Source organism: Tachypleus tridentatus, chromosome 8, assembly GCF_004210375.1.
Source record: "Tachypleus tridentatus isolate NWPU-2018 chromosome 8, ASM421037v1, whole genome shotgun sequence".
In the NCBI taxonomy this organism is placed as follows: domain Eukaryota; kingdom Metazoa; phylum Arthropoda; class Merostomata; order Xiphosura; family Limulidae; genus Tachypleus; species Tachypleus tridentatus.
Genome location: NC_134832.1, coordinates 154426732 through 154454190, shown reverse-complemented (window position 1 = coordinate 154454190; position 27459 = coordinate 154426732). Strand labels below are relative to the sequence as shown.

General features: G+C 30.8%; 1 protein-coding gene across 1 annotated transcript in view; it reads left to right on the top strand.

Moving 5' to 3' along the window:
- The window catches only part of LOC143223781 (U3 small nucleolar RNA-associated protein 14 homolog A-like), a gene marked incomplete at its 3' end in the record, with an annotated part of 41006 nt that extends 14566 nt beyond the window's left edge, over positions 1-26440 (top strand). The window contains 10 exon segments of the mRNA XM_076452200.1: positions 5387-5532; positions 6936-7013; positions 10910-10987; positions 13333-13455; positions 15549-15643; positions 17716-17839; positions 21164-21241; positions 22433-23367; positions 25144-25260; positions 26319-26440. Of these exon segments, the coding sequence (XP_076308315.1) occupies positions 5387-5532; positions 6936-7013; positions 10910-10987; positions 13333-13455; positions 15549-15643; positions 17716-17839; positions 21164-21241; positions 22433-23367; positions 25144-25260; positions 26319-26440 (1896 nt within the window).
- Positions 26441-27459: the final 1019 nt, after the last annotated feature.

Here is a 27459-nt window from a genome sequence, read left to right as displayed (position 1 = left end):
TAATACTTATTTCCTGTCATTCAGTGTAGTGTATGTATATACTTCAGACTGTTGTATTAATACTTATTTCCTGTCATTCAGTGTGGTGTATGTATATACTTCAGACTGTTGTATTAATACTTATTTCCTGTCATTCAGTGTGGTGTATGTATATACTTCAGACTGTTGTATTAATACTTATTTCCTGTCATTCAGTGTGGTGTATGTATATGCTTCAGAGTGTTGTATTAATACTTATTTCCTGTCATTCAGTGTGGTGTATGTATATACTTCAGACTGTTGTGTTATTCTTATTTACTGTCATTCAGTGTGGTATGTATATACTTCAGACTGTTGTTATTAATACTTATTTCCTGTCATTCAGTGTGGTGTATGTATATACTTCAGACTGTTGTATTAATACTTATTTCCTGTCATTCAGTGTGGTGTATGTATATACTTCAGACTGTTGTATTAATACTTATTTCCTGTCATTCAGTGTGGTGCACGTATATACTTCAGACTGTTGTATTAATACTTATTTCCTGTCATTCAGTGTGGTGTATGTATATACTTCAGACTGTTGTATTATTCTTATTTACTGTCATTCAGTGTGGTATGTATATACTTCAGACTGTTGTTATTAATACTTATTTCCTGTCATTCAGTGTGGTATGTATATACTTCAGACTGTTGTTATTAATAATTATTTCCTGTCATTCAGTGTGGTGTATGTATATACTTCAGAGTGTTGTATTAATACTTATTTCCTGTCATTCAGTGTGGTGTATGTATATACTTCAGACTATTGTATTAATACTTATTTCCTGTCATTCAGTGTGGTGTATGTATATACTTCAGACTGTTGTATTAATACTTATTTCCTGTCATTCAGTGTGGTGTATGTATATACTTCAGACTGTTGTATTAATACTTATTTCCTGTCATTCAGTGTGGTGTATGTATATACTTCAGACTGTTGTATTAATACTTATTTCCTGTCATTCAGTGTGGTGTATGTATATACTTCAGACTGTTGTATTAATACTTATTTCCTGTCATTCAGTGTGGTGTATGTATATACTTCAGACTGTTGTATTAATACTTATTTCCTGTCATTCAGTGTGGTGTATGTATATACTTCAGACTGTTGTATTAATACTTATTTCCTGTCATTCAGTGTGGTGTATGTATATACTTCAGAGTGTTGTATTAATACTTATTTCCTGTCATTCAGTGTGGTGTATGTATATACTTCAGACTGTTGTATTAATACTTATTTCCTGTCATTCAGTGTGGTGTATGTATATACTTCAGACTGTTGTATTAATACTTATTTCCTGTCATTCAGTGTGGTGTAAGTATATACTTCAGACTGTTGTTATTAATACTTATTTCCTGTCATTCAGTGTGGTGTAAGTATATACTTCAGACTGTTGTTATTAATACTTATTTCCTGTCATTCAGTGTGGTGTAAGTATATACTTCAGACTGTTGTATTAATACTTATTTCCTGTCATTCAGTGTGGTGTATGTATATACTTCCTGACTGTTGTTATTAATACTTATTTCCTGTCATTCAGTGTGGTGTAAGTATATACTTCAGACTGTTGTATTAATACTTATTTCCTGTCATTCAGTGTGGTGTATGTATATACTTCAGACTGTTGTATTAATACTTATTTCCTGTCATTCAGTGTGGTGTAAGTATATACTTTAGACTGTTGTATTAATACTTATTTCCTGTCATTCAGTGTGGTGTATGTATATACTTCAGACTGTTGTTATTAATACTTATTTCCTGTCATTCAGTGTGGTATGTATATACTTCAGACTGTTGTTATTAATACTTATTTCCTGTCATTCAGTGTGGTGTATGTATATACTTCAGACTGTTGTATTAATACTTATTTCCTGTCATTCAGTGTGGTGTATGTATATACTTCAGACTGTTGTATTAATACTTATTTCCTGTCATTCAGTGTGGTGTAAGTATATACTTCAGACTGTTGTTATTAATACTTATTTCCTGTCATTCAATGTGGTGTATGTATATACTTCAGACTGTTGTATTAATACTTATTTCCTGTCATTCAGTGTGGTGTATGTATATACTTCAGACTGTTGTATTATTCTTATTTACTGTCATTCAGTGTGGTATGTATATACTTCAGACTGTTGTTATTAATACTTATTTCCTGTCATTCAGTGTGGTGTATGTATATACTTCAGACTGTTGTATTAATACTTATTTCCTGTCATTCAGTGTGGTGTATGTATATACTTCAGACTGTTGTATTAATACTTATTTCTTGTCATTCAGTGTGGTGCACGTATATACTTCAGACTGTTGTATTAATACTTATTTCCTGTCATTCAGTGTGGTGTATGTATATACTTCAGACTGTTGTATTATTCTTATTTACTGTCATTCAGTGTGGTATGTATATACTTCAGACTGTTGTTATTAATACTTATTTCCTGTCATTCAGTGTGGTATGTATATACTTCAGACTGTTGTTATTAATACTTATTTCCTGTCATTCAGTGTGGTGTATGTATATACTTCAGAGTGTTGTATTAATACTTATTTCCTGTCATTCAGTGTGGTGTATGTATATACTTCAGAGTGTTGTATTAATACTTATTTCCTGTCATTCAGTATGGTGTATGTATATACTTCAGACTATTGCATTAATACTTATTTCCTGTCATTCAGTGTGGTGTATGTATATACTTCAGACTGTTGTATTAATACTTATTTCCTGTCATTCAGTATGGTGTATGTATATATTTCAGACTATTGTATTAATACTTATTTTCTGTCATTCAGTATGGTGTATGTATATACTTCAGACTGTTGTATTAATACTTATTTCCTGTCATTCAGTGTGGTTTATGTATATACTTCAGACTGTTGTATTAATACTTATTTCCTGTCATTCAGTATGGTGTATGTATATACTTCAGACTGTTGTATTAATACTTATTTCCTGTCATTCAGTGTGGTTTATGTATATACTTCAGACTGTTGTATTAATACTTATTTCCTGTCATTCAGTGTGGTGTATGTATATACTTCAGACTGTTGTATTAATACTTATTTCCTGTCATTCAGTGTGGTGTATGTATATACTTCAGACTGTTGTATTAATACTTATTTCCTGTCATTCAGTGTGGTGTATGTATATACTTCAGACTGTTGTATTAATACTTATTTCCTGTCATTCAGTGTGGTGTATGTATATACTTCAGAGTGTTGTATTAATACTTATTTCCTGTCATTCAGTGTGGTATGTATATACTTCAGACTGTTGTTATTAATACTTATTTCCTGTCATTCAGTGTGGTGTATGTATATACTTCAGACTGTTGTATTAATACTTATTTCCTGTCATTCAGTGTGGTGTATGTATATACTTCAGACTGTTGTATTAATACTTATTTCCTGTCATTCAGTGTGGTGCACGTATATACTTCAGACTGTTGTATTAATACTTATTTCCTGTCATTCAGTGTGGTGTATGTATATACTTCAGACTGTTGTATTATTCTTATTTACTGTCATTCAGTGTGGTATGTATATACTTCAGACTGTTGTTATTAATACTTATTTCCTGTCATTCAGTGTGGTATGTATATACTTCAGACTGTTGTTATTAATACTTATTTCCTGTCATTCAGTGTGGTGTATGTATATACTTCAGAGTGTTGTATTAATACTTATTTCCTGTCATTCAGTGTGGTGTATGTATATACTTCAGACTGTTGTATTAATACTTATTTCCTGTCATTCAGTGTGGTGTATGTATATACTTCAGACTGTTGTATTAATACTTATTTCCTGTCATTCAGTGTGGTGTATGTATATACTTCAGAGTGTTGTATTAATACTTATTTCCTGTCATTCAGTGTGGTATGTATATACTTCAGACTGTTGTATTAATACTTATTTCCTGTCATTCAGTGTGGTGTATGTATATACTTCAGACTGTTGTATTAATACTTATTTCCTGTCATTCAGTGTGGTGTATGTATATACTTCAGACTGTTGTATTAATACTTATTTCCTGTCATTCAGTGTGGTGCACGTATATACTTCAGACTGTTGTATTAATACTTATTTCCTGTCATTCAGTGTGGTGTATGTATATACTTCAGACTGTTGTATTATTCTTATTTACTGTCATTCAGTGTGGTATGTATATACTTCAGACTGTTGTTATTAATACTTATTTCCTGTCATTCAGTGTGGTATGTATATACTTCAGACTGTTGTTATTAATACTTATTTCCTGTCATTCAGTGTGGTGTATGTATATACTTCAGAGTGTTGTATTAATACTTATTTCCTGTCATTCAGTGTGGTGTATGTATATACTTCAGAGTGTTGTATTAATACTTATTTCCTGTCATTCAGTATGGTGTATGTATATACTTCAGACTATTGTATTAATACTTATTTCCTGTCATTCAGTGTGGTGTATGTATATACTTCAGACTGTTGTATTAATACTTATTTCCTGTCATTCAGTATGGTGTATGTATATATTTCAGACTATTGTATTAATACTTATTTTCTGTCATTCAGTATGGTGTATGTATATACTTCAGACTGTTGTATTAATATTTATTTCCTGTCATTCAGTGTGGTTTATGTATATACTTCAGACTGTTGTATTAATACTTATTTCCTGTCATTCAGTATGGTGTATGTATATACTTCAGACTGTTGTATTATTCTTATTTACTGTCATTCAGTGTGGTATGTATATACTTCAGACTGTTGTTATTAATACTTATTTCCTGTCATTCAGTGTGGTATGTATATACTTCAGACTGTTGTTATTAATACTTATTTCCTGTCATTCAGTGTGGTGTATGTATATATTTCAGAGTGTTGTATTAATACTTATTTCCTGTCATTCAGTATGGTGTATGTATATACTTCAGACTATTGTATTAATACTTATTTCCTGTCATTCAGTGTGGTGTATGTATATACTTCAGACTGTTGTATTAATACTTATTTCCTGTCATTCAGTATGGTGTATGTATATATTTCAGACTATTGTATTAATACTTATTTTCTGTCATTCAGTGTGGTGTATGTATATACTTCTACTGTTGTATTAATACTTATTTCCTGTCATTCAGTGTGGTGTATGTATATACTTCAGACTGTTGTATTAATACTTATTTCCTGTCATTCAGTGTGGTGTATGTATATACTTCAGAGTGTTGTATTAATACTTATTTCCTGTCATTCAGTGTGGTGTATGTATGTACTTCAGACTGTTGTATTAATACTTATTTTCTGTCATTCAGTGTGGTGTATGTATATACTTCAGACTGTTGTATTAATACTTATTTCCTGTCATTCAGTGCTCATATTTCTTTTTTCCAGCAAATAAAGATAGAGTGAAACTTCATGAACTTTTATCTAGCCTTAAACAAATATCGAGCCACACTACTATTAAAAAACAACTTCGGTCAGCTGCCAGGAAGAGTAAGACCTTAGATTCTCCACTCCCAACAGCTCAAGTTGAGAGGGTATGTGGATAAGTTGTTTCACAAGTATTTTTGGTAGTATAAACATGGCAGAACGTAGACTTCAATGGACCAGTCCTGCCTGTTGCTTGTAGAGTTAGCGAGGGTGCTTTAATGTTATCCTGTTTTAATATAATTCACAACTTAATTAATTTAGTACACTTATAGCTACTTTAACATTTAATTTATTTTGTTTTCACTTTACAATTGTTTGTCAAATTTTCTTTATCTCTTATTTTTCTGAGCTAATAATTATTCAGTCTTACAAATTTATCATAGATAAAACTTGCATACTAGAAATATGTACACAGTTGTATACATGTGTTTCAATAGTTATATTGATAAACTATGGATCTAAAGATTTAAGTAATTAACCATTTGTGGATAAAACTTTACAAATCATGTGCACCCACAATGACTAGGTTTTATATCAGGTAGCCAGTTAAGAATATTTGTTTTACAATATATATATATATATATATATATAGAGAGAGAGAGAGAGTTAAATATGTTAGGTAATTTTTGGTGACATGTTTTATGAGAGTAATTGGTAGTTACTCATGTTGAAAATGATGTGTTAAAAAGGCTGTAGAAATTCTCTAGAATGTATTTAAGATTTTTGTGTTCACATTGTATGTTCTTGTTTTCCAAAAATATATTTTGCTTCCTTTTGTATTGGGAGATTTAGCATTAATTGTTGTTTATACATGTATAATGTATTAATGTAACATGTTATTGGATACTTCAACGTATGTTGGGAAGGACAAACAGGTGTATTGTATATAGATTTTTTTAATATGAAGATTTCAGTTAATTTTAACAAAAGTTGCTTTAACCATAATTTGTTTAATATCATTTCCTTCATGTATTCTGTGACTACTGTGTCTGTTAAAACGTGGGAACCTTTAACTGATTTTTTCTATCTGAAATGGATTTTATTATATACTGACTGAAATACCCATCCCCTGGAAGGAATTTATGTAAGTTCACTTTAAAAAAAAGTTATCTTAGGACAAGAAAAATTGCTTTCCTTATATGTAATTTTAAAATAAAACACCCATAAAAACTACAAACACAAAATTTGAAACTGCAAACTTACATATATATCTATGTGGACCCAACAAACCTTCATGTCAAAGTTGAAGATTTATTAACAGGGAGTGAAGTAGTGGTAAAAGAATGGAATAAAATCCTAAAAATGGAAAACTGAGAATTTGTGTATATCTCCCCATAGAGCATCCATATCAGTTTTGATGAATATCCATCTACACCCTTATTAGTGTTAGTGGTTATGTAGATATACAAAAGACAGTATTATACTTATATAGATTTATGAGATAGAATATCTTGAAATAAGAATAACAAACAATAATGTAAATTTTTTCCTCTCATGTATATTTTTCCAGATAAAACGTAGCTTGGCTTTCGAGAAAGTGAAGAAAGACCTTTCCAAATGGGACCCTGTTGTGGAGAAGAATAGATTTGTGAGTAAAGTTTTGAACTCAGCAAAGTTTCAAATAGTGCAGCATGAAAAACATCTTGATTACTAAGTGAACATAGTTCTTGAGTGTTGATAAGGTTATCAGATACTGTGTTGTTTTAAAGTAGTATACCTAGTTCTTAAATCTATACAATTACTTTATCTACATGTACAGCTTAAAACTTGTGTACAGTCATGTATATATACACAATTACTTTATCTACATGTACAGCTTAACTTGTGTGCAGTCATGTATATATACACAATTACTTTATCTACATGTACAGCTTAAAACTTGTGTACAGTCATGTATATATACACAATTACTTTATCTACATGTACAGCTTAAAACTTGTGTACAGTCATGTATATATACACAATTACTTTATCTACATGTACAGCTTAAAACTTGTGTACAGTCATGGAAATATACATGGTGTATATATACAAACAAGAGTTGCAAACAATAAAGAATATCAGGTAAATGGTAAATTTATTAAAGATTGTCATAAAAAGTCATTAGTATTAACATGTGGACCTTTGTTTTACACCGGTCTTTACTTGATTCTGCTCTACATTATTTCAGTGTACAGTGGTGGAACATTGTTCAAGTGTTTGTCATTGTTCTCCATAATTCAACAGTATTGTTTTATCAGTGTTTATTGCCTACAGCTTTAAGAGTTTTCATACTGAGGCTTTGTTCCAAACCATGTTTATAAGTGTTCCATTTGCCCCTTTACTACCAAAACATCATTTGTTGAATGTGTGGGATCATTGTCTTTTTTGAAGATTGGTCTCTTTCCAATGAGTCATGTTCCTCAGGAAATGTCATGAGAAATTAGAATGTTTGTAACACAGGGCTGCAATAGCTTTATGGTCTTGATTTTATTGTTCTACTGTAATTTCTATGTGCTGAATTAGGAAATATGCATTTTTATTCACCACTTATAGATTGTTTACAAAACATAATGTACTTTTTTACATAACTGAATCAATTTAGTTGAAACTGGGTCACATTTTACTATGTTTAAAATGTTAATAACCACTGGCTGTAGATTTCTATAGACCAGTTGCGACATAGTCATATTGATCATTTCAGAACCCATGAGAAACACACCGTTATCATATAAACAGTTAGCAGAATTGTTATATATAGATATAGCATTTGCTTGTTTGTGGAATTTCACATTATCACATTATTATTTTTTCAATGTTATTTATTCAATAAATAACAAGAGGCAACAAGAGGTTGTTACTCAAACATATTTTGTTATATTTATGGTAAAGAGACAGACAAAACAGCAGAATTCTTCCAAAAATAGTATTACACATATTTTCAAATAAAACTTGCGAACAAAGAAATCATTGGCTTTAGACAGAGTTTGCATCATTTGTATCAAAGAGCTAACCCTTTTGCAACTGGTCACAGGTTGAAGGCCATGTGATCTTATTTATTGACTTACATTTAAAATTTTATTGAACTACTGTGTTTTTGAATTTATGTCAATAAGTTTGGTATCAAGTTACAGATTATAACTGAAACTTTAATACTATGTCTGAATTAATTTCTTAATTTTCAAGAACACGTAAATATCAATTTTTGTGAGTCGTGGTATGTTGAATGCAGCATTAGTTAAAATTAGGTGTCAAAATACTAAGTATATTAGTTTTTGCACAAATTAGGAACACAAATTACCAATATTGACAAACTAGAATATAAATAAGAAACTTGTATCTTTTTATTTTGCTGAGATATGGTCTGTGTACTAAATCAAACACATTGGTCCTTTCATCTCCTTCCATTTTTGGAAATGGTCCTTATATTTCTTTAATATATGATGTGAATAACCAATCATCAGCTTAGAATGCTCTCTCTAGTGGTTTTCTTAGCTACTTCAATCTGTGAAAAGGCTAACATGTTCTTTCTGACTACGATTTCAAGGAGGTAAGTTGTGTGTTTTGTTTGCTAGAAGTTTCATATTTTTGTTGGATGTAAATATAACCTTATTATTAAGCGTAATGAATTGTAGTGGAATTGTATGGTATCAATATAGTTTTTTTATGATTTGTTTGGCTACTCAACTGTACACATAAAACCTTAAAGTTTATTTGATATCCTTCATGTGTAAAATTTGAAAAGGCTTAGCTAGCAGCCTATGTCCAGCAGCAACTGAGTTTAAGGGTTGTAGGTAAGACAGGTTTGCTCTATTTCTTTATTTATTGTTCTTTATTTAAAAAGTTTAATAATGTTTCTAAATAGTAATAACCTATATACATACATATGTAATGTATAATAATTTAAATGTTATTTTATATTACATTATAGTAATTCACTAAATGTAGCCATGACAAGGGTCACTTTATAAAGGCTAAAGGTCAGTTTTATATTAATGGATATGATAATGAGTTTACGTGCACCATGTCAATGCAAGGTGTGTAATATTAGTTAGGGACAATGGGAAGGTCAGTATAAGAAAAAAATAATAAACATAGAATGTTGTGAGACTTAAGTTACTTAGACTAAACATTTGTGTTATAATATTTAGATCAGCAAAACCTAGAATGAAGGAACGTAATAACCACAGAGAACTGTAAAATACTGATCTGTGTAAAATAACCCACGTTGTCAGAGAAAAATATACACTAAATTAGAATAAGAGGAAAACGATAGGATTTTAGTTTCAGATGAGAAAAAGAAAGATACAAGAAACCTTCTACACTATTCACCTAACTGACAACAGGTAACCTAACATGGAAGTCAGTAACATATTCCAACTGCTAGTTGATGAAGGTTTTAATGGGAGGAACAACCCCATCTAGAATATCTACAATCAAGTTCTGGTCAAAACCAACACAGAAACAGTTCTTAGAATTTCTTTGAAGAAGACAGCAGATTGACAGTTGAAATTTAGGATCAAACTTTAGAAATTACTGCTAAACATTCTTTATGGCTAAACTCCCAACTATATCCAACCATCTCTCAAACTAAAGTTTCAAAATGTATTATACCCAGACAAAGGCCTAGAATATTCTACACACCATGAGATATTATAGTGCAGTAATACTCAATTAAAACAGTGAGAGAAACTTGGAAGTTGTAGGAACATGACACAAGAGTATAACAATCATTTCAAAACTAGTGAACTACTTATGCACAATTAGTAAACAGTTATGTACACAAACTTGCAATAAGCTATTGCTTCTCAAAATAAATTTAACACTCACATTAAACTTACACTGAAACATTTATGCATATCGAATAGATAGTGGTATTCTTGAGGACAAGAAACCCACTTGAAATAAAAATGTATTTCAGAATGGCTGGTATGGGTATTAACACTATTACTAATAAAGCAGAGAACTTGAAGATGACCTGGCAAGGTCAAAACATTGTTCTCTGTTTTAGTAGTAAAGGTGTTAATGCCCATACAAGCCATTCTGAGACAGTGATACTAAATTGTTTGGTCCCATTAAAATGTTTTTTTTTAAGTACTTACTTTAAAGATTTATGCATATTGCTTTGTTTTCTGCTAATTCAGTAATGTGTATTTCTACATGTTATGTAGTTATTGATTTTGCATCAGTTTCTAATGAGTAGCTAATAAATGGGCTTTAAAACTTTAAACAAATAAGTATAATGTGAAATTTGCTGAAGTGAAAGTTTCTAGCATTACTGATGTATTTAGATTACTGGACTAAGTATTGTCTGTAATGTGGGTTGTTGACCACACCTTATATGGTATTGAAGAAATCTATATTTGTTTATTACTGTAGTGATACTAAAATTATTTGCCAGATCAATTTGCTTGTTTAATTTCTATACTTTTATAAACATCACAAACATTAAAATGATTGTAATATAAGACAGCTATACATGTTAATATCTTTGGCTTTTTTCAGGCAGAACAAATTGTCTACCCTTTAAAACAACCAAGCTTTAGTTTAGTGCCAGCAGCAACATTTGTAAAAAGATTCCAGGTGAGAACATTACAGAAGTTTTGTTTTCATTTCTTTCTTCATATACGATGTTACCGGTAACATTCAAGTGTGACAAAATAATCCTAAATATTCCTAATACCACCACCCCATGTGTGTTTATCAGTTCTAACATCAACAGTTGTTTTTGTGTAACAATCTGTTGACCCAGTTTTGTAATGAACTGATTTTGTATTTTAATTACTATTAGTTAATAAAACCTTAAATTTATAACAATTATGTTCAAGTAATTCTATTTCAATCTTAGTAATAGTAACATCTAAAAACAAGTGATATGGTTTATTAAAGTAATCTTATATTGGTCTGTATAGGTGATGGTTACAAGATGTTTTACATTGTTGAAAGATATACTAGGTGATGGTTACAAAGTAGGTAATGAAAATTATATTAGGTGTTGGTTACAAAGTGGGTAATGAAATTAATACTAGTTGATGGTTACAGAACGTTTTACATTCATAAAAGCAATGCTAGGTGATGGTTATAAAATGGTTTTTGGTGATAAGAACTGTATTTGTAGCCCACCAGCTGCAGGAAAAGTTTTTAAAGAAAGTGGCAGCAATCTTTATTAGTGGTCAAACATTAGTGAGGAACAGTGGTTGCTGTGAAGTGGTAATAAGGGAAGGAGTAGCAGTTAGATGTGATAAAAAGAGGGAAGTCTTGGTGGTGATAGTTAACAAGAAAACACTACAGAAGCTTCAAACAAACTTTACAAGCAGTGGTTAGACCATTTCTTTACAGAGCAGAAACATGGGCTATTATAAGAACACAGGAAAGTTATGTATAAAGAAAAGATGAAAATGTCACGATGGATTTTGGGAAGAAGAGCAGTAAGTGAAGACATGAAGAGGAGATGGTTTGGAGAGGTAGTAAGAAGGATGTGCAGTGAGAAGAGCATAGGAAATGTCAGGTATGATGTAGAGTAAGACAGAGAATACAGTGAAAGGAAGGCAGTGGAACTGAAATGATGTACAGGACAATAATTTGGAGAAGGAAGACCCAAGCAGCTGACCACTTACCAGAATGGAATTAAGACCATAAGAAACAGTAAAGTAATTAACAACTCTTTCTGATGCAAAATATTTATGCAATGAAACCATTAAAATGTGTTTAATTTAAGGTTTAATATTAAAAAGCCAGAGCTATTTCTTGTACATAATAACAAAGGGAAGAAGAAATATGGATCAACTTGGGGTACCAGGTTCATCTGGAGAGAGACTTGGAACAAGTTGTACCCCAGCAATGGGAAGCAAAGTTTAATGTGATGTATCAGTTGAGAGTTCACAAACATAAAGATCTAAGTCATAATCTGTCCTTGTGCTTCATACATCATAAATCTCCAGCTGGAAAAGTGAAACAAGCTGCACGTACACTGGATGTTTTCATGTCATATCTTTTGAACTGTCACATACCTCAAGCAGTTAAAGAATGATACTAGGATTCATGAGATTCCATACTAAGTTGTGATGTACAAGTTGCTGAATGCAGTACATATAGAATTCTGTGTGATTGGACTATTGGAATAAGTAGTATGAACTATTGCCCTCAAATGTTAAACAGATTATTGAAAGTAAACAGGGAAGTGGATTATACTTTGGACATCAGAGTTTAATGTCAGAGCTCTTTGCAATTGAAGGTATGCTACAGGTCTATTATAATCTGTTAGTGCATGGCTGGATGTGACAACATGGACTATAATGACTTTATGGCTCCAAAATTGTTTTAATATAAGATATTCAACCTCTGTAGTGGTTTTACTGCATGCAGAAGTGTTCCAACATTTCATAATAAAGTTGCATGTATTAGCACTTTATATTACTTTCAATAGTTGGGTGATTACAGACAAGACTGATTTCCAAATGTTTTATGCCTTTTTTCTGGTGAGAGTGTATAATTTTGTTTACCACAAAATTCAAATACTTTTAAAACTGAACCAAAACTTAGCTTTACATTTTTTTCCTAACATTAAACTTCTATTGAAATGCATAAATTTTAATTATAAAAATATCTGAAACTCTTACAGACTTCACCACTCTAAATAAATATAATTACACTTGTTATTTTTATTTTTTATAATGTTCTTTCTATTTGTACAGTTGACACTACTCAACAAAGATGACTGAAATGTTCTTAAAGCTAGGCTGTGTTTGTTTTTTCACCAAGTTTTTGTTGTCATATTTACTTGGGTTGTGACTGTTTTGTTCCAAGTTAAAACATAAGTTAACTGTTTCAAGGGAAAGTCACAACTATGTTAATCCCTTTTAACACCAACAACAAAGATAATACAAAAACTGCACTCATTTTCATAATGAAAGCTATTTTTGTTATAGACTAAAACTCCGCTGGAACTGGAAGTGGCCAAAATGCTTGGTGAAAGTTCAAATGTTATCACTCAGGACAAAGAGCTAACACAAGCCGAGGAAGAAGCACTGAAAGCCATGAGCCTGGAGGAAGTATGCATGTTTTGGTTCCTTGTTTTCTTAAAAAAAAAAATTGTAACTCAACACCAGAATTAAATGTGAAAAATATTATTATTGTTAATTGTTAGCATTATTTTTGTCTTTCCACAGTGTTTTTCAACCTTTTATTTTCACTCATTAGAAAGCTTAATTTTAAAGTTTAGTTCATAAACTTAAATCACTATACTTTTTTGACACACAAACATAGTTTTTATACTTTTAATATCCTGTGGAATTCTTTACCTGAAAGGTTCATTTGATGTGAATTACATGACTAAACTGTTCACACTGTCTAATATTGTGACTTGGTATGTATAACATTTAATTGTATAGTGATGTAAATTTTTATTTAATGAAAAAATAACTTGAATGACTACTAAATGGCTCTTAATGTATTTGTAAAAGAAATGTTAACATAATGTCGTACTTAAAACAAATGTCACATTACTTGCCAATATTCAACATTTTTGGCACATGTAAAGGATAGTCTTATGTTGAAAATTGTGTTTTTCCTTGTTTAAATATGAGCAGGTGACACACGTTTTGTGTACATGTGTCATTGTCTATAGTATCATTTTGTTTTTGTTTAAGGTCATTGTCAGTTAGGATTTTAAGAAACAATGGGTGGGTTTTTGATGGTAGATTTAGTGGTAGGTATTGTGTAATTGTTAAGTATAATATTTTTGACCTCCTTATTAGTCTAATGATGTGTTATACAAGTGGAATATGATAGGTGTGTTCTTTCTTGGTAGGGATGAGTGTTTGTTTATGGATGTATGTGAAATAAATGTGGTGGCTACATCAAGGATGAGACAATTTTCATCTGTCTACATATAAACACACCACAGATATATGAGGAAAGAATGCAACTTTCAACATAACAGTCCTAAAGAACACTTAGATAATATTGAACTGTAAAACCAAGACTTGCCTATAGGTAAACATTTAACTGTGAACAAATATTGAGAATGACTAGAAAGAAGATTAACCTATAGTCTGGGGACACTATATTCACGTGATTTAAATGAACACTTTTCTTTCTTATAAATTCTAATTTATTCCATATTTTGTTTCAATTGTAATTTCAATATTCTATTTCATTCATTTTTGGCATGTAATGTTTATGTAAAAGTGTAATTTTACATAGAATTCCATTCTCAACATTCAAAGTCCCACAAACACAATTTTGTTACATTCTCAATATGCATTTTTGTTGTAAATTCCATGATCTGATGAAGAGTGCTGGTTGAAAACTTCAAAATAAAAATATACAAACTTGGCAGTTGGTTAACCTGTTCTTTTGATCTGGTACCTTCTTTTACCATCCATATTTACTTTGATTGAAGAATGCCCTCAATTTTGTATTTCTTCATTGTATAAGTTCAACAGTCTAGTATTTTTGAAGTTGTAATATCTGTATAGGTCAGTTCAGTTAGCTTACAAAGAGAATTATTAATTAAAAATGTTAAAATGTACAGTTATATTTTTTACATTTATTTATATATTTCTTTCCAAAACATTGAAATTTCAAGTCATGGTGTAAGGATTACACAGAAGAAATGAATGTTTAAGAATAAAAATGTAACTTGTATTTACTTATTTCTTTCCATTTTCTATGCTTTAGCTCATGAAAATGTTGAAAAACATACTTTATGTGTGATCTATCACACCCAGCATTGTACACTCCACAGTATTTGTTGATTGGAGAAGGCAAGGTAGCAGAACTGAGGATTGATATTTTGAAATTGCAAAGCGTTTATGTTGAACTCCACTGTGCTTTTTGGTTATTTTTATGTGCTGGAAAGTAAACATTTAAACTTGTCAAACACACAACTGATTACTATAAAAACAAAAGTTTTATTTTTCTTGTAAGTTCTAGCCCACTGGTCAGAAATTTGGTGTTTAGAAACTTGTTGGTGTAACACACTTTTACAAGGAAGAAAGTTTTGTTACCATAGAGGAAAAATTAAATAAGACTAATTGTTTATTATTAAGATTTTGTGAATTATGATTCAACTAGAAATGTAATACATAATAAAAATATGTTTTGTGTAATAATCATCTTTGTTCACACACTTACTTTTTAGGCCCAAGAAAGACACAGAGAACTCCAGAAAGCTCGTGCTCTCTTATCATACAGAGAAGCAAAAGCTAGAAGACGGAATAAAATAAAAAGCAAGAAGTAAGGGGTACTAAATAGAACATGGTTGTTGTTGTTTCATGTGTTCAAAAGGGTATTAAGTAAGGGTACTAAATAGAACATGGTTGTTGTATCATGTGTTGAAAAGGGTATTAACTAAGGGGTACAAAATAGAGCATTGTTGTTGTATCATGTGTTCAAAAGGGTATTAAGTATGGGGTACTAAATAGAGCATGGTTGTTGTTGTATCGTGTTCAAAAGCGTATTAAGTATGGGGTACTAAATAGAGCATTGCTGTTGTATCATGTGTTCAAAAGGGTATTAAGTAAGGGGTACTAAATAGAACATGGTTGTTGTATCGCGGTTCAAAAAGGGTATTAAGCAGGGGTACTAAATAGAACATGGTTGTTGTATCATGTGTTCAAAAGGGTATTAAGTATGGGGTACTAAATAGAGCATGGTTGTTGTTGTATCGTGTTCAAAAGCGTATTAAGTATGGGGTACTAAATAGAGCATGATTGTTGTTGTATCGTGTGTTCAAATGGGTATTTTCTGTACATGTTGAGATCACTTCTTTAACATACTATTGTTACTTCTAAAGTTCAAAAACATAAACTTCACAAAGAATGAAAAATGAATAAAACTAAAAGTCAGAAGTGATAATCCTGTGTAATTGCATTCTGAGTTACTGTTCCATTGATGTAACTAATTCATACTCATTACCCTGCAGATTGTTTGTATTCATTATATTGAATCTTGTTCAATACTTATTACGTTGATGCTGATTCATACCGATTATATTGAAGCTTGTTTGTATTCATGTTTAAGTTTGTTTGTATTCATAATTAAGGATATTTATATTCGTATTTAAGGTTATTTTTATTCATATTTAAGCTTGTTTTTACTCATATTTAAGGACTTTTGTCAAATGTTATTTTTTCAAATGACTACTAAGATGTGTAAGCATCAAGTGGACTGAACTTTTTCTTCGTAAACAAAGAAAAGAAATTTGAAAACATCAGTTTATTTTGAAGCAGAAAAACTTGGTAATAATCTGCTTGACCATTATTCAGTGTATCAGTGAATAGTGAGGACAAATCAAGATTCGTTTTTGCTCTCTCTTGACCAATAAATTTTCAAATTAACCTCTTACTTAGGTGTAACTCATGCATCTGTTGTTTCTATTCCCAACTTCCATGTAACCATACTTTGATATGGGATTTTCACAATTAATCTCATGACATACAGTTTCTGGAGACTTTAATAAGATGCATAGTATATGACTCATTTATAAACATTTTTATATTTTCAGTGATAATATAAAATGACAAGCCATGGAATAGTTAGTTATATATTAAATAGTTATGTAAATAGAATTTTAATATATAATAAAAACTCTGAACACAAGTGTAGCCATACTCAATATTTCTAGTCTTACGATTGGTACTAGCTGGCTCAAAAATGTATGGAATGTAACTTATTTTAAAGACTAGTCTTGGAATTATAAATTTTATTAGAAGAAAAACCTCCAGTGTAGTCATCACTAAAAATATCTTTTATTTATAAGACTGATGTAAAATATTTATTTTGATTGGTAGTAGTTTGGCTTCTGCTATATATTTTGTTCTGTAAACCATAAAGTATGAGAAATTATTTGATTCAATTTTTATTCCACATTCTGAACTTCACTTTCTGTTAAAAGGTTTTAGAATTACTTAATTATGAATTTCTTACTGTTACAATATGTGGTATTTAGGTTATCAATGTTACAAATGTGTTACTTTTTGTGTTTCTTTAATTTTGGCTAAGAATAACAAACATTGAGTTCTAAGGAAGGCCAAATAAATAAGTATAAATTATTGGCAGTATTTTGCTTTCACTTTCTAATTAAAAAATTTATATTTAAATGTCTTTCAAGTTTGAAAGCCTGTATTTTTTTGTGATAAAGGTTGGTACATAAATTGTTAGTTTAAAACATTGTTGAATGTGCTTTTATTGATTCATTGAAAAGCTATGACATTAGAAAGATCATTTTATCTGTATTATAACACTTTTATAATTTGTTTGATTTATGTGAAACTAGCATATAACTATATATTTAAAAATTACATTAGATATCATCGAATATTGAAACGAGAACGTTTGAAAAAAGATTTAAAAGAGTTTGAAGAGTTAAATAAAACAGATCCTGAACTAGCACTGGAGAAACTGGAAGATTTGGAACGACAAAGAATTTTGGTAAATTAACATGTATTACCATTTTGATAAGTACAATTGTTTTTTATTTCTGCATTGTTTTTGTGTTAAGACTAAATATAATGCTAATGATTTGAAAATTGAAAATTTGAGTAAGCTAGTACATAAGCAATGAGGTTCAAATTATATAGATTGCACATGTGAAGGCCTAACTAATACTTAATGGTTAGGTACTTCTGTTTTCATATTTATTAAAGGTTGTGTCATATGCTCAGCCAATTCTGACATTCTCTTCTTTACTTAATGGTTAGGTACTTCTGTTTTCATATTTATTAAAGGTTGTGTCATATGCTCAGCCAATTCTGACATTCTCTTCTTTACTTAATGGTTAGGTACTTCTGTTTTCATATTTATTAAAGGTTGTGTCATATGCTCAGCCAATCTCGACATTCTCTTCTTTACTTAATGGTTAGGTACTTCTGTTTTCATATTTATTAAAGGTTGTGTCATATGCTCAGCCAATTTGGACATTCTCTTCTTTACTTAATGGTTAGGTACTTCTGTTTCATATTTATTAAAGGTTGTGTCATATGCTCAGCCAATTCGACATTCTCTTCTTTACTTAATGGTTAGGTACTTCTGTTTTCTTATTTATTAAAGGTTGTGTCATATGCTCAGCCAATTCGACATTCTCTCTCTTTACTTAATGGTTAGGTACTTCTGTTTTCATATTTATTAAAGGTTGTGTCATATGCTCAAATAATCTGGACATTCTCTTCTTTACTTAATGGTTAGGTACTTCTGTTTTCATATTTATTAAAGGTTGTGTCATATGCTCAGCCAATCTGGACATTCTCTTCTTTACTTAATGGTTAGGTACTTCTGTTTTCATATTTATTAAAGGTTGTGTCATATGCTCATGCCAATTCTGACATTCTCTTCTTTACTTAATGGTTAGGTACTTCTGTTTTCATATTTATTAAAGGTTGTGTCATATGCTCAGCCAATTCGGACATTCTCTTCTTTACTTAATGGTTAGGTACTTCTGTTTTCATATTTATTAAAGGTTGTGTCATATGCTCAGCCAATTCGACATTCTCTTCTTTACTTAATGGTTAGGTACTTCTGTTTTCATATTTATTAAAGGTTGTGTCATATGCTCAGCCAATTGGACATTCTCTTTACTTAATGGTTAGGTACTTCTGTTTTCATATTTATTAAAGGTTGTGTCATATGCTCAGCCAATTCGGACATTCTCTTCTTTACTTAATGGTTAGGTACTTCTGTTTTCATATTTATTAAAGGTTGTGTCATATGCTCAGCCAATTCGGACATTCTCTTCTTTATAATAAAATTTTTTCTAGTTCTTGTTGATGTTTACAATTTTCTTGCATAAATCGGTAACAACTGTATGACATCAGTACCTATTATTACTGTAATTAATGTGTACCCTGCTAAATCACATGAGATGTTGGGATTGCTGCCCAAAATTTTGTTAACAGTAAGGGTGCTCAGCTAAACAAACAGTAAGCTATAGTGATATCCAGGTTGATTTGTAGTTTCATTCTAAGGGTACCCAGCAAAAGAAATAGTTAGCTATACTGATATCCAGGTTGATTTGTAGTTTCATTCTAAGTGTATAACTTGCTTTGGTTGAAAACTGATCTCTCCCTCATATTGGTTTTGTGGTTTCATTCTAAGTGTGTTGCTTACCTTGAATGGAAACTAATATCTCTTCTCATAGTGTGGTTTTGTGGTTTCATTCTAAGTGTGTTGCTTGCTTTGAATGGAAACTAATACCTCTTCTCATAGTGTGGTTTTGTGGTTTCATTCTAAGTGTGTTGCTTGCTTTGAATGGAAACTGATACCTCTTCTCATAGTGTGGTTTTGTGGTTTCATTCTAAGTGTGTTGCTTGCTTTGAATGGAAACTAATACCTCTTCTCATAGTGTGGTTTCATTCTAAGTGTGTTGCTTGCTTTGAATGGAAACCAATACCCTTCTCATAGTGTGGTTTTGTTCTAAGTGTGTTGCTTGCTTTGAATGGAAACCAATACCTCTTCTCATAGTGTGGTTTTGTTCTAAGTGTGTTGCTTGCTTTGAATGGAAACTAATACCTCTTCTCATAGTGTGGTTTCATTCTAAGTGTGTTGCTTGCTTTGAATGGAAACTAATACCTCTTCTCATAGTGTGGTTTTGTTCTAAGTGTGTTGCTTGCTTTGAATGGAAACTAATACCCCTCTCTCATAGTGTGGTTTTGTGGTTTCATTCTAAGTGTGTTGCTTGCTTTGAATGGAAACTAATACCTCTTCTCATAGTGTGGTTTTGTTCTAAGTGTGTTGCTTGCTTTGAATGGAAACTAATACCTCTTCTCATAATGTGGTTTTGTGGTTTCATTCTAAGTGTGTTGCTTGCTTTGAATGGAAACTAATACCTCTTCTCATAGTCTGGTTTTGTGGTTTCATTCTAAGTGTGTTGCTTGCTTTGAATGGAAACTAATACCTCTTCTCATAGTCTGGTTTTGTGGTTTCATTCTAAGTGTGTTGCTTGCTTTGAATGGAAACTAATACCTCTTCTCATAGTCTGGTTTTGTGGTTTCATTCTTAGTGTGTAGCTTTGAATGGAAACCAATTCCACTCTTCACAGTGTGGCTAGTATTGTGTTGAAAATAAGTATAGTAGATAGTATGGTTTGGTTTTCTTGTTGAATGTTGGTGAAGACATTCGAGAAACAGCTTTCAGGTAATTGAACCTTAACCTTCAAATATTTTGATAGTACATGTAAACAGCCTTTCTGATAGTCTTTGATCTTGTCATGTAGCCCTCCTGATGAGTTTGGGTATTGAATAAAATACCTCTTGGGCAATGTATTGTGAGTTAGAAGATGTTAAAATTGCACACATTTGATATGAACTGTTTAAAGAAATAATTAAGATGATTTTAATTAGTAAAAATTGGTAGTGTAACTCAGACACGTTAGATGTTACGTTAATGAAAGTAATGTTGGAGAAAACATCCTTATCACAATGTTATTCTGTACTCAAAGGTGTGTGCTATATATTCTGATAAAAATATAGAAACAGTTCACTTTAATCATGAGGAATGATTCAGTTGTTAATTGTTGAATTAATGCATGTGAAAATACTGACACAGTTGGTCACCATTAGCTACAAGTTATTTAGAACAGTAATTTTTAACATATTGCTAAAAGTTCACAGTAATAATATAGATCATGTAAACATGGTTTGATGTTTGTTGTTTAGACAAAATGGTAGAAGTAACAAGTTTATTATTTAAAGTTTCTTTTTCTAAGTTATTTTTTGAAATATAATTTTTGACTTAGTTTTATTATTATTAATATTTCCCTAGGAACGTGTGACATTAAAGCACAGGAACACAGGAAAATGGGCAAAGCAGCAAAAATTGAGAGCTAAATATGATGAACAAGTGAGTTTAACTTGTTGTATAGCCTGTAGCTGAATTGTTCAATTTGTAATTTTAATTTCTTTATCTCAAATATTACCCAAGTTTCGTTCAGTGGTTGAATACTGTTATTTTGGAAGAGATCATCTGAGGTTCAAGCTTTGATATAATTTCTTAATCCAGACTTTGAAACATTAAGTAATTTGGCACTGTAACCTAAACTGTAGGTTACCTTGATAAAAGTGAAAAATTTGTCTAGAAACCATCTTTTTTTAAGAAAATATAGTATTTAATGAGAATAAATCTGTTTCCAGTGTACCAAATTGATAGCAATTGTATGGAAAAATTGAAGAGCAATAGATATGTTTTCTGGTTTTTAGCTGTTTGTTATGTCATTTCAGTAATTATATGTCCATATAGTTAACATTTTCTAAGTGGTGTATGATTTTGTAAATTCTATATATTTCAAAAGAAATTAATTTAAAAAATCCAAAGGTGAAACTCTTTTGAATAGTTGACTACTTTTCTCACACAAAAGTCATTGCACATTTTATAAGTGACCATATATGCTAACTTTTCTATTAGAATTGATATCTCAGATAAAAGTATTCAGTGTGGTTTTATGGAAATATTACTTTTAAAATATAGAATAAAAATTGATTTGTTTGTTTAAGGATGAAGTCATATGAATTCCAGTATAGTTTTTTTTTGTTTTTTTTTCAAATTAGACAACATTCTGATCTGCTGTCACTTTATACAATCAAATTTTACAATATGCAAATGTATTTCATATGACATGGAAGAACCCTTCCATCCAATACATGGTTCATTTGAGTTGTGTTTTAACATGATCCAGTGAAATATTTCAATAAATAAAAATGTGTATTCTGTAAACCTACAGAAGGTATGTTGTACAGTCTTCTCTGTTCAACCAAAAATAAAGTCAGAGTGTAAAATTGTAATTATATGAAGTTTCAAAAGCTTCTTGGCTATTACTTTACCCCAAGTGCATTAGTCTTATCCAACTGTATATTGGGTACCAAAGTTAACTTCCAATGGGACATGAATCATCTTACTTATTTTACTTTTTTTTTATCCCATTGGTCCCTGGTTTTTAAAGATGTAGTCATAGATGATGGTTTGCTTCTTTGTATGTGTATGAACATCACAGTCAGTGGACCAAACTTTAAAACATTAATTTTTTTCCCCCAACAGAGCAGGGAACAGTTGAGAGAGCAGTTGGAATTGAGCCGGCATTTGACAAAGAAAATTGTGGCACCATCAGAGAGTGAAGAGGAAGAGATTCATCTAGCTGGCCACACTTCGGGAGAGAACAAGTCCACTGATTCTGTTGTGAATAACTTTTTTTCATCTTCAAATCCATGGTTAAAACAAGCCTCTTTAAAAAGTAATAAATTAAACAGTGTGGATGACAAAGTAGAAGAAAGTTGTGAAAAGGAAGACAAATGTAATAATATCAGACCTAAAGAATGTGTTTCAGAAGAAACATGTCAAGATGGCATGCTCAAACAATCCAAAGATGATGGTGGCTGTCAGCAGAACTCTAAAAACAAAACTTCTCAATCTGTTAACAGTTTAGAACATCTAAATAGTCTCATATCCAAGAAGCAGCAGAAAAATAAAAAGATAAAAAATTCAGAAAGTATTGATGATATATTTGATTTACTTGGAAAGAAAAGAGTGAAGGATAAAAGCTCCAGGGAAAACGTGAAATTGTCATTGGGAAGGAAGGATATTCATAGTAATGAGGTAATAAATAAAGATGAAGAAAATGAAGAGAAAGATCCTGACATGGAAGAACACTTAATTAATGAAACCTTGGCACAGAAGAAAACACTAGAAGATTTTGAGGACATGTCAGAACCACCATCTAAACCGGTTGGAATGTGTTCTGATAAAAAAATTATTAAGTCCACTTCTAACCATTTTGAAAACAGTAGAGAAGGTGCCAGGGATTCTAAAGTCCAGATTGATCCACATAACTTTATCTGCATTAAAACTCAAGATCTTGACTCACAGGTACCACAGCTGCTTGATGGAGGTGATGAAGCAATAGATGAAGTTGAAGATGAACACAGAATGAATATACTAGAAGCCTTTGCTGATGATGATGTTTTGAATGAGTTCAAGTATGTGCTTGTAATGATGTCTGTTGATGACATTTGAATATGTTCAAGTATGTGCTTGTAATGATGTCTGTTGATGACATTTGAATATGTTCAAGTATGTATGCTTTGTAATGATGTCTGTTGATGACATTTGAATATGTTCAAGTATGTGCTTGTAATGATGTCTGTTGATGACATTTGAATATGTTCAAGTATGTGCTTGTAATGATGTCTGTTGATGACATTTGAATATGTTCAAGTATGTGCTTGTAACGATGTCTGTTGATAACATTTGAATATGTTCAAGTATGTGCTTGTAATGATGTCTGTTGATGACATTTGTATATGTTCAAGTATGTGCTTGTAACGATGTCTGTTGATAACATTTGTATATGTTCAAGTATGTGCTTGTAATGATGTCTGTTGATGACATTTGTATATGTTCAAGTATGTGCTTGTAACGATGTCTGTTGATAACATTTGTATATGTTCAAGTATGTGCTTGTAATGATGTCTGTTGATGACATTTGAATATGTTCAAGTATGTGCTTGTAATGATGTCTGTTGATGACATTTGAATATGTTCAAGTGTGTGCTTGTGACACTTGTGCATTTAAATCAGGTGTGTACCTGTAACAGCATCTGATAATGACATTTGAATGATATTGTGTGTGTACTTATAACAGTGTCTAGTGATGTTTGAATGACATCAAGCATTTACTTATAACTGTGTCTAGTGATGTTCGAATGACATCAAGCATGTACTTATAACAGTGTCTAGTGATGTTCGAATGACATCAAGCATGTACTTATAACAGTGTCTAGTGATGTTCGAATGACATCAAGCATGTACTTATAACTGTGTCTAGTGATGTTCGAATGACATCAAGCATGTACTTATAACTGTGTCTAGTGATGTTTGAATGACATCAAGCATGTACTTATAACGGTGTCTAGTGATGTTTGAATGACATCAAGCATGTACTTATAACAGTGTCTAGTGATGTTTGAATGACATCAAGCATGTACTTATAACAGTGTCTAGTGATGTTCGAATGACATCAAGCATGTACTTATAACTGTGTCTAGTGATGTTCGAATGACATCAATCATGTACTTGTAACAATGCTTTACTTTCAGAAGTGTTTCAGTAAATTTAAATAAAAGTAGCCCTTTTTGATCTTCAATTTTGATTTTAAGAAAAATATACATAAGTAAAAATATACAGTGTAAAGTTAAAATGTATGGTAATATTATTAATATGCATAAGTAAAAATATCTTGTAAGGCAGTCTGATGCACAGTTGCATATATTTTACAACTGAGTTTTATGTTGTTACTGTTAAAACAAAGTGGAATTAAAATGATAAATATTGAAAATGTAGTTTTTAGATCACCAAGACAGAGCAATTGGAAGTGTTTGTTTTCACTCTTAGTACTGTATAGGGGTAAATTTTTTTTGTTTTTCTTGATTGTGTTGTCTAAATTTTTTTTCTTTTAAATTTAATTTTTATTTCAATTAAATAGAAGAATTATTTCATGCTATACTTGAGGAGTTTTAAATGTGCAAATTATATATATGATATTACATGTGATGAATACATATAGGTATTTGCACATCAATATAAATATGTGGTGTTACATGTGATACATACATATAGATGTTTACACATCAGCGTAAATGTGTATGGTATTACGTGTGATGAATATAGGTATTTATGTATCAGTATAAATATATGTATGCACAGCCATAACTTTACAAAGGATCTCTGTTACACTTTCTTTTTGTTTTTTTTAGAGAAGAGAAGAAATCTGTAATTAATAAAGATAAACCAAAGGATTTGGATCTTTTTCTGCCAGGATGGGGTTCTTGGGGGGGTTCTGGAATCAAACCATCTAAAAGAAAGAGGCAGAGGTAAGTAGTTGTACTTTGTATGGGTTTAAATAACTTGTTTGTTTATAAAGAGTATTTCTGTAATATTAATGTTACTGTAACAGCACTGATTACAGGTTAATTTGATTTTCAATTTCTCTGTATATTTTACTGAAAAATGTAACATTTTTATAGCTGCTGTAATAATGAGATCAATAAGTAGATGTTACAACAAACGGAGCTAAAAAATCATAGAAATTCTATAGTTTTGGAAGTCATAGGACACTACTTATAGTTTTGCAGGAATATAAAATTAAACTATTAAAGCTATAAATTTATTTGAAGTTTTCAAGCTGAGGCTATACAGTATTTGAAAGTGTCTGAAATTAGTTGGAGTGGTTCAATAAATTAATTCCAAACTTTACCTCCTATAAAAAAATTATATATATGTGTGTGTGCATATATATATAGTCTTACTTTAGCTTTGTTGGTGCACTGTTAAATTGATTGTTTGTTTAAATAAACTTTCAAATTAGCCAAAATATCTTTTAGTATTCATTAAAACAAGTTATTAGAGTTCCTTGGGGAACACTGGAAACTTGATTCATTTAATAATAGCTGTGACCTCAATCTAAGCAGACTGTGGACACATATTTGATTTTACATTATGTGAATCTAGAAAATGATGACATTGCTTTGGGTTGTGATATTTATTTCTTCTAATTTTGTTACCTCACTTAGGAGCACCCAGTGTTTTAACACTCAGTTTTGATACATTTTAGTTTTAATAGGCAGATATTTTAGTCAAAACCATCCTAGTCATTCATAATATTAGAGAAGTTGTAAAACAATAAAAAAGTTTTCAATGGGGTATTAATTGAAATGTTTTTTTTTCAAACCAAGATATACTGATGTAATATTGACATAAAAGCATAATACACATAGTTTGAAAATATTACAATGCATAAATTAATACTTACAAATTTTGATATGTTTGGTATTTATAATTAAGAGTCATTTGATATTCATTGTTTTCACATGCTAAAATTGTATGCACAAATGTTAATATATTTTGCTTTCCTGAAATAACCAAACTGCAGGTTCCTAATCAAAATGCCACCTGGCCCTTGTAGAAAGGATCATACTCTAGGTAATGTCATCATAAATCAGAAACAGGATGAAAAGGTTTCTTCACATCAGGTAACGTTAACTGGCTCAAAAAATATTTTGTATATTGCAGTCATTTTGTGTGCTTGAATTTATTTACTCTACATGTCTTTGTAGAGGTCTTTGTCACATTTTAGCAATGTAGGATTTAAAACAAAAATGAAATGCATCAAATTTACAAATTTAATAATTACAAATAGCTGTATGTCATCTCTCCATCTATTTTGTGAGACCAAAAAGTCTTAAAATTGAACAAATGAGTTTCAAAAAACTATTTATAAAAAAAAAAGTTTTCATTTGCAAGATTATCTTATGATTTATACTTTTAAAGAAAAGGTAAAAGTTTAAACGGTTGTCTCATACTGAGAACTAGGATGTCTTTTTTATTTATATGTTAACTTTCTTTTACATTTAAAACTATTGTTCAGTACTGCTTTCTGTATGGAAAATGTTTTTTGCATGCCACAACCCTTGAGCTTTCAATGCACTCAACGCATCAAATGTGGTTTAGCTGCATTTCTCAGAATCATTGTGTGACAACCCTCCACCAATAAGAGTACAGTTTATCTGTATTTGTGTGGCTCCATCTATATGATACTAACAAACTGTTGCTTCTTGTTTGACAATGCTCTTGTCACAATGTTTTTGTTTGTGCTCTATTCCCATGTTGCTAATTTTAAATTTCATACAAAGTACAGATGTTTTTCATGTATTTTTCCCTACTTTACCAGTTGCAAGTGATAACTTACTGTTATTGTTTTTCACATGTTTTTTTAGATTTCACTGAAGTTTATATTTGCACTTACTTCAGGTGGTGGTGATAGTAGGTGGTGGTATTATTGGCTTAGACGCGGTTGGGAGATTGATCATTCTTATACTGAGTTGACCTTCATCAGGCCTCTAGTTAGTGGGTTCACATATTTTTACTATAGTCTGCCACCTTTGGACTGATAAGCTGTGATACTGTTATCCATTTTCATTATCTTTCTTATCTTAATTTTGTTTTCAGTTAAATGGGTTCAATAACTTTAGTTAGCTTTGTAAATACATATTGTAAGATTAGGGTGTTCAGTT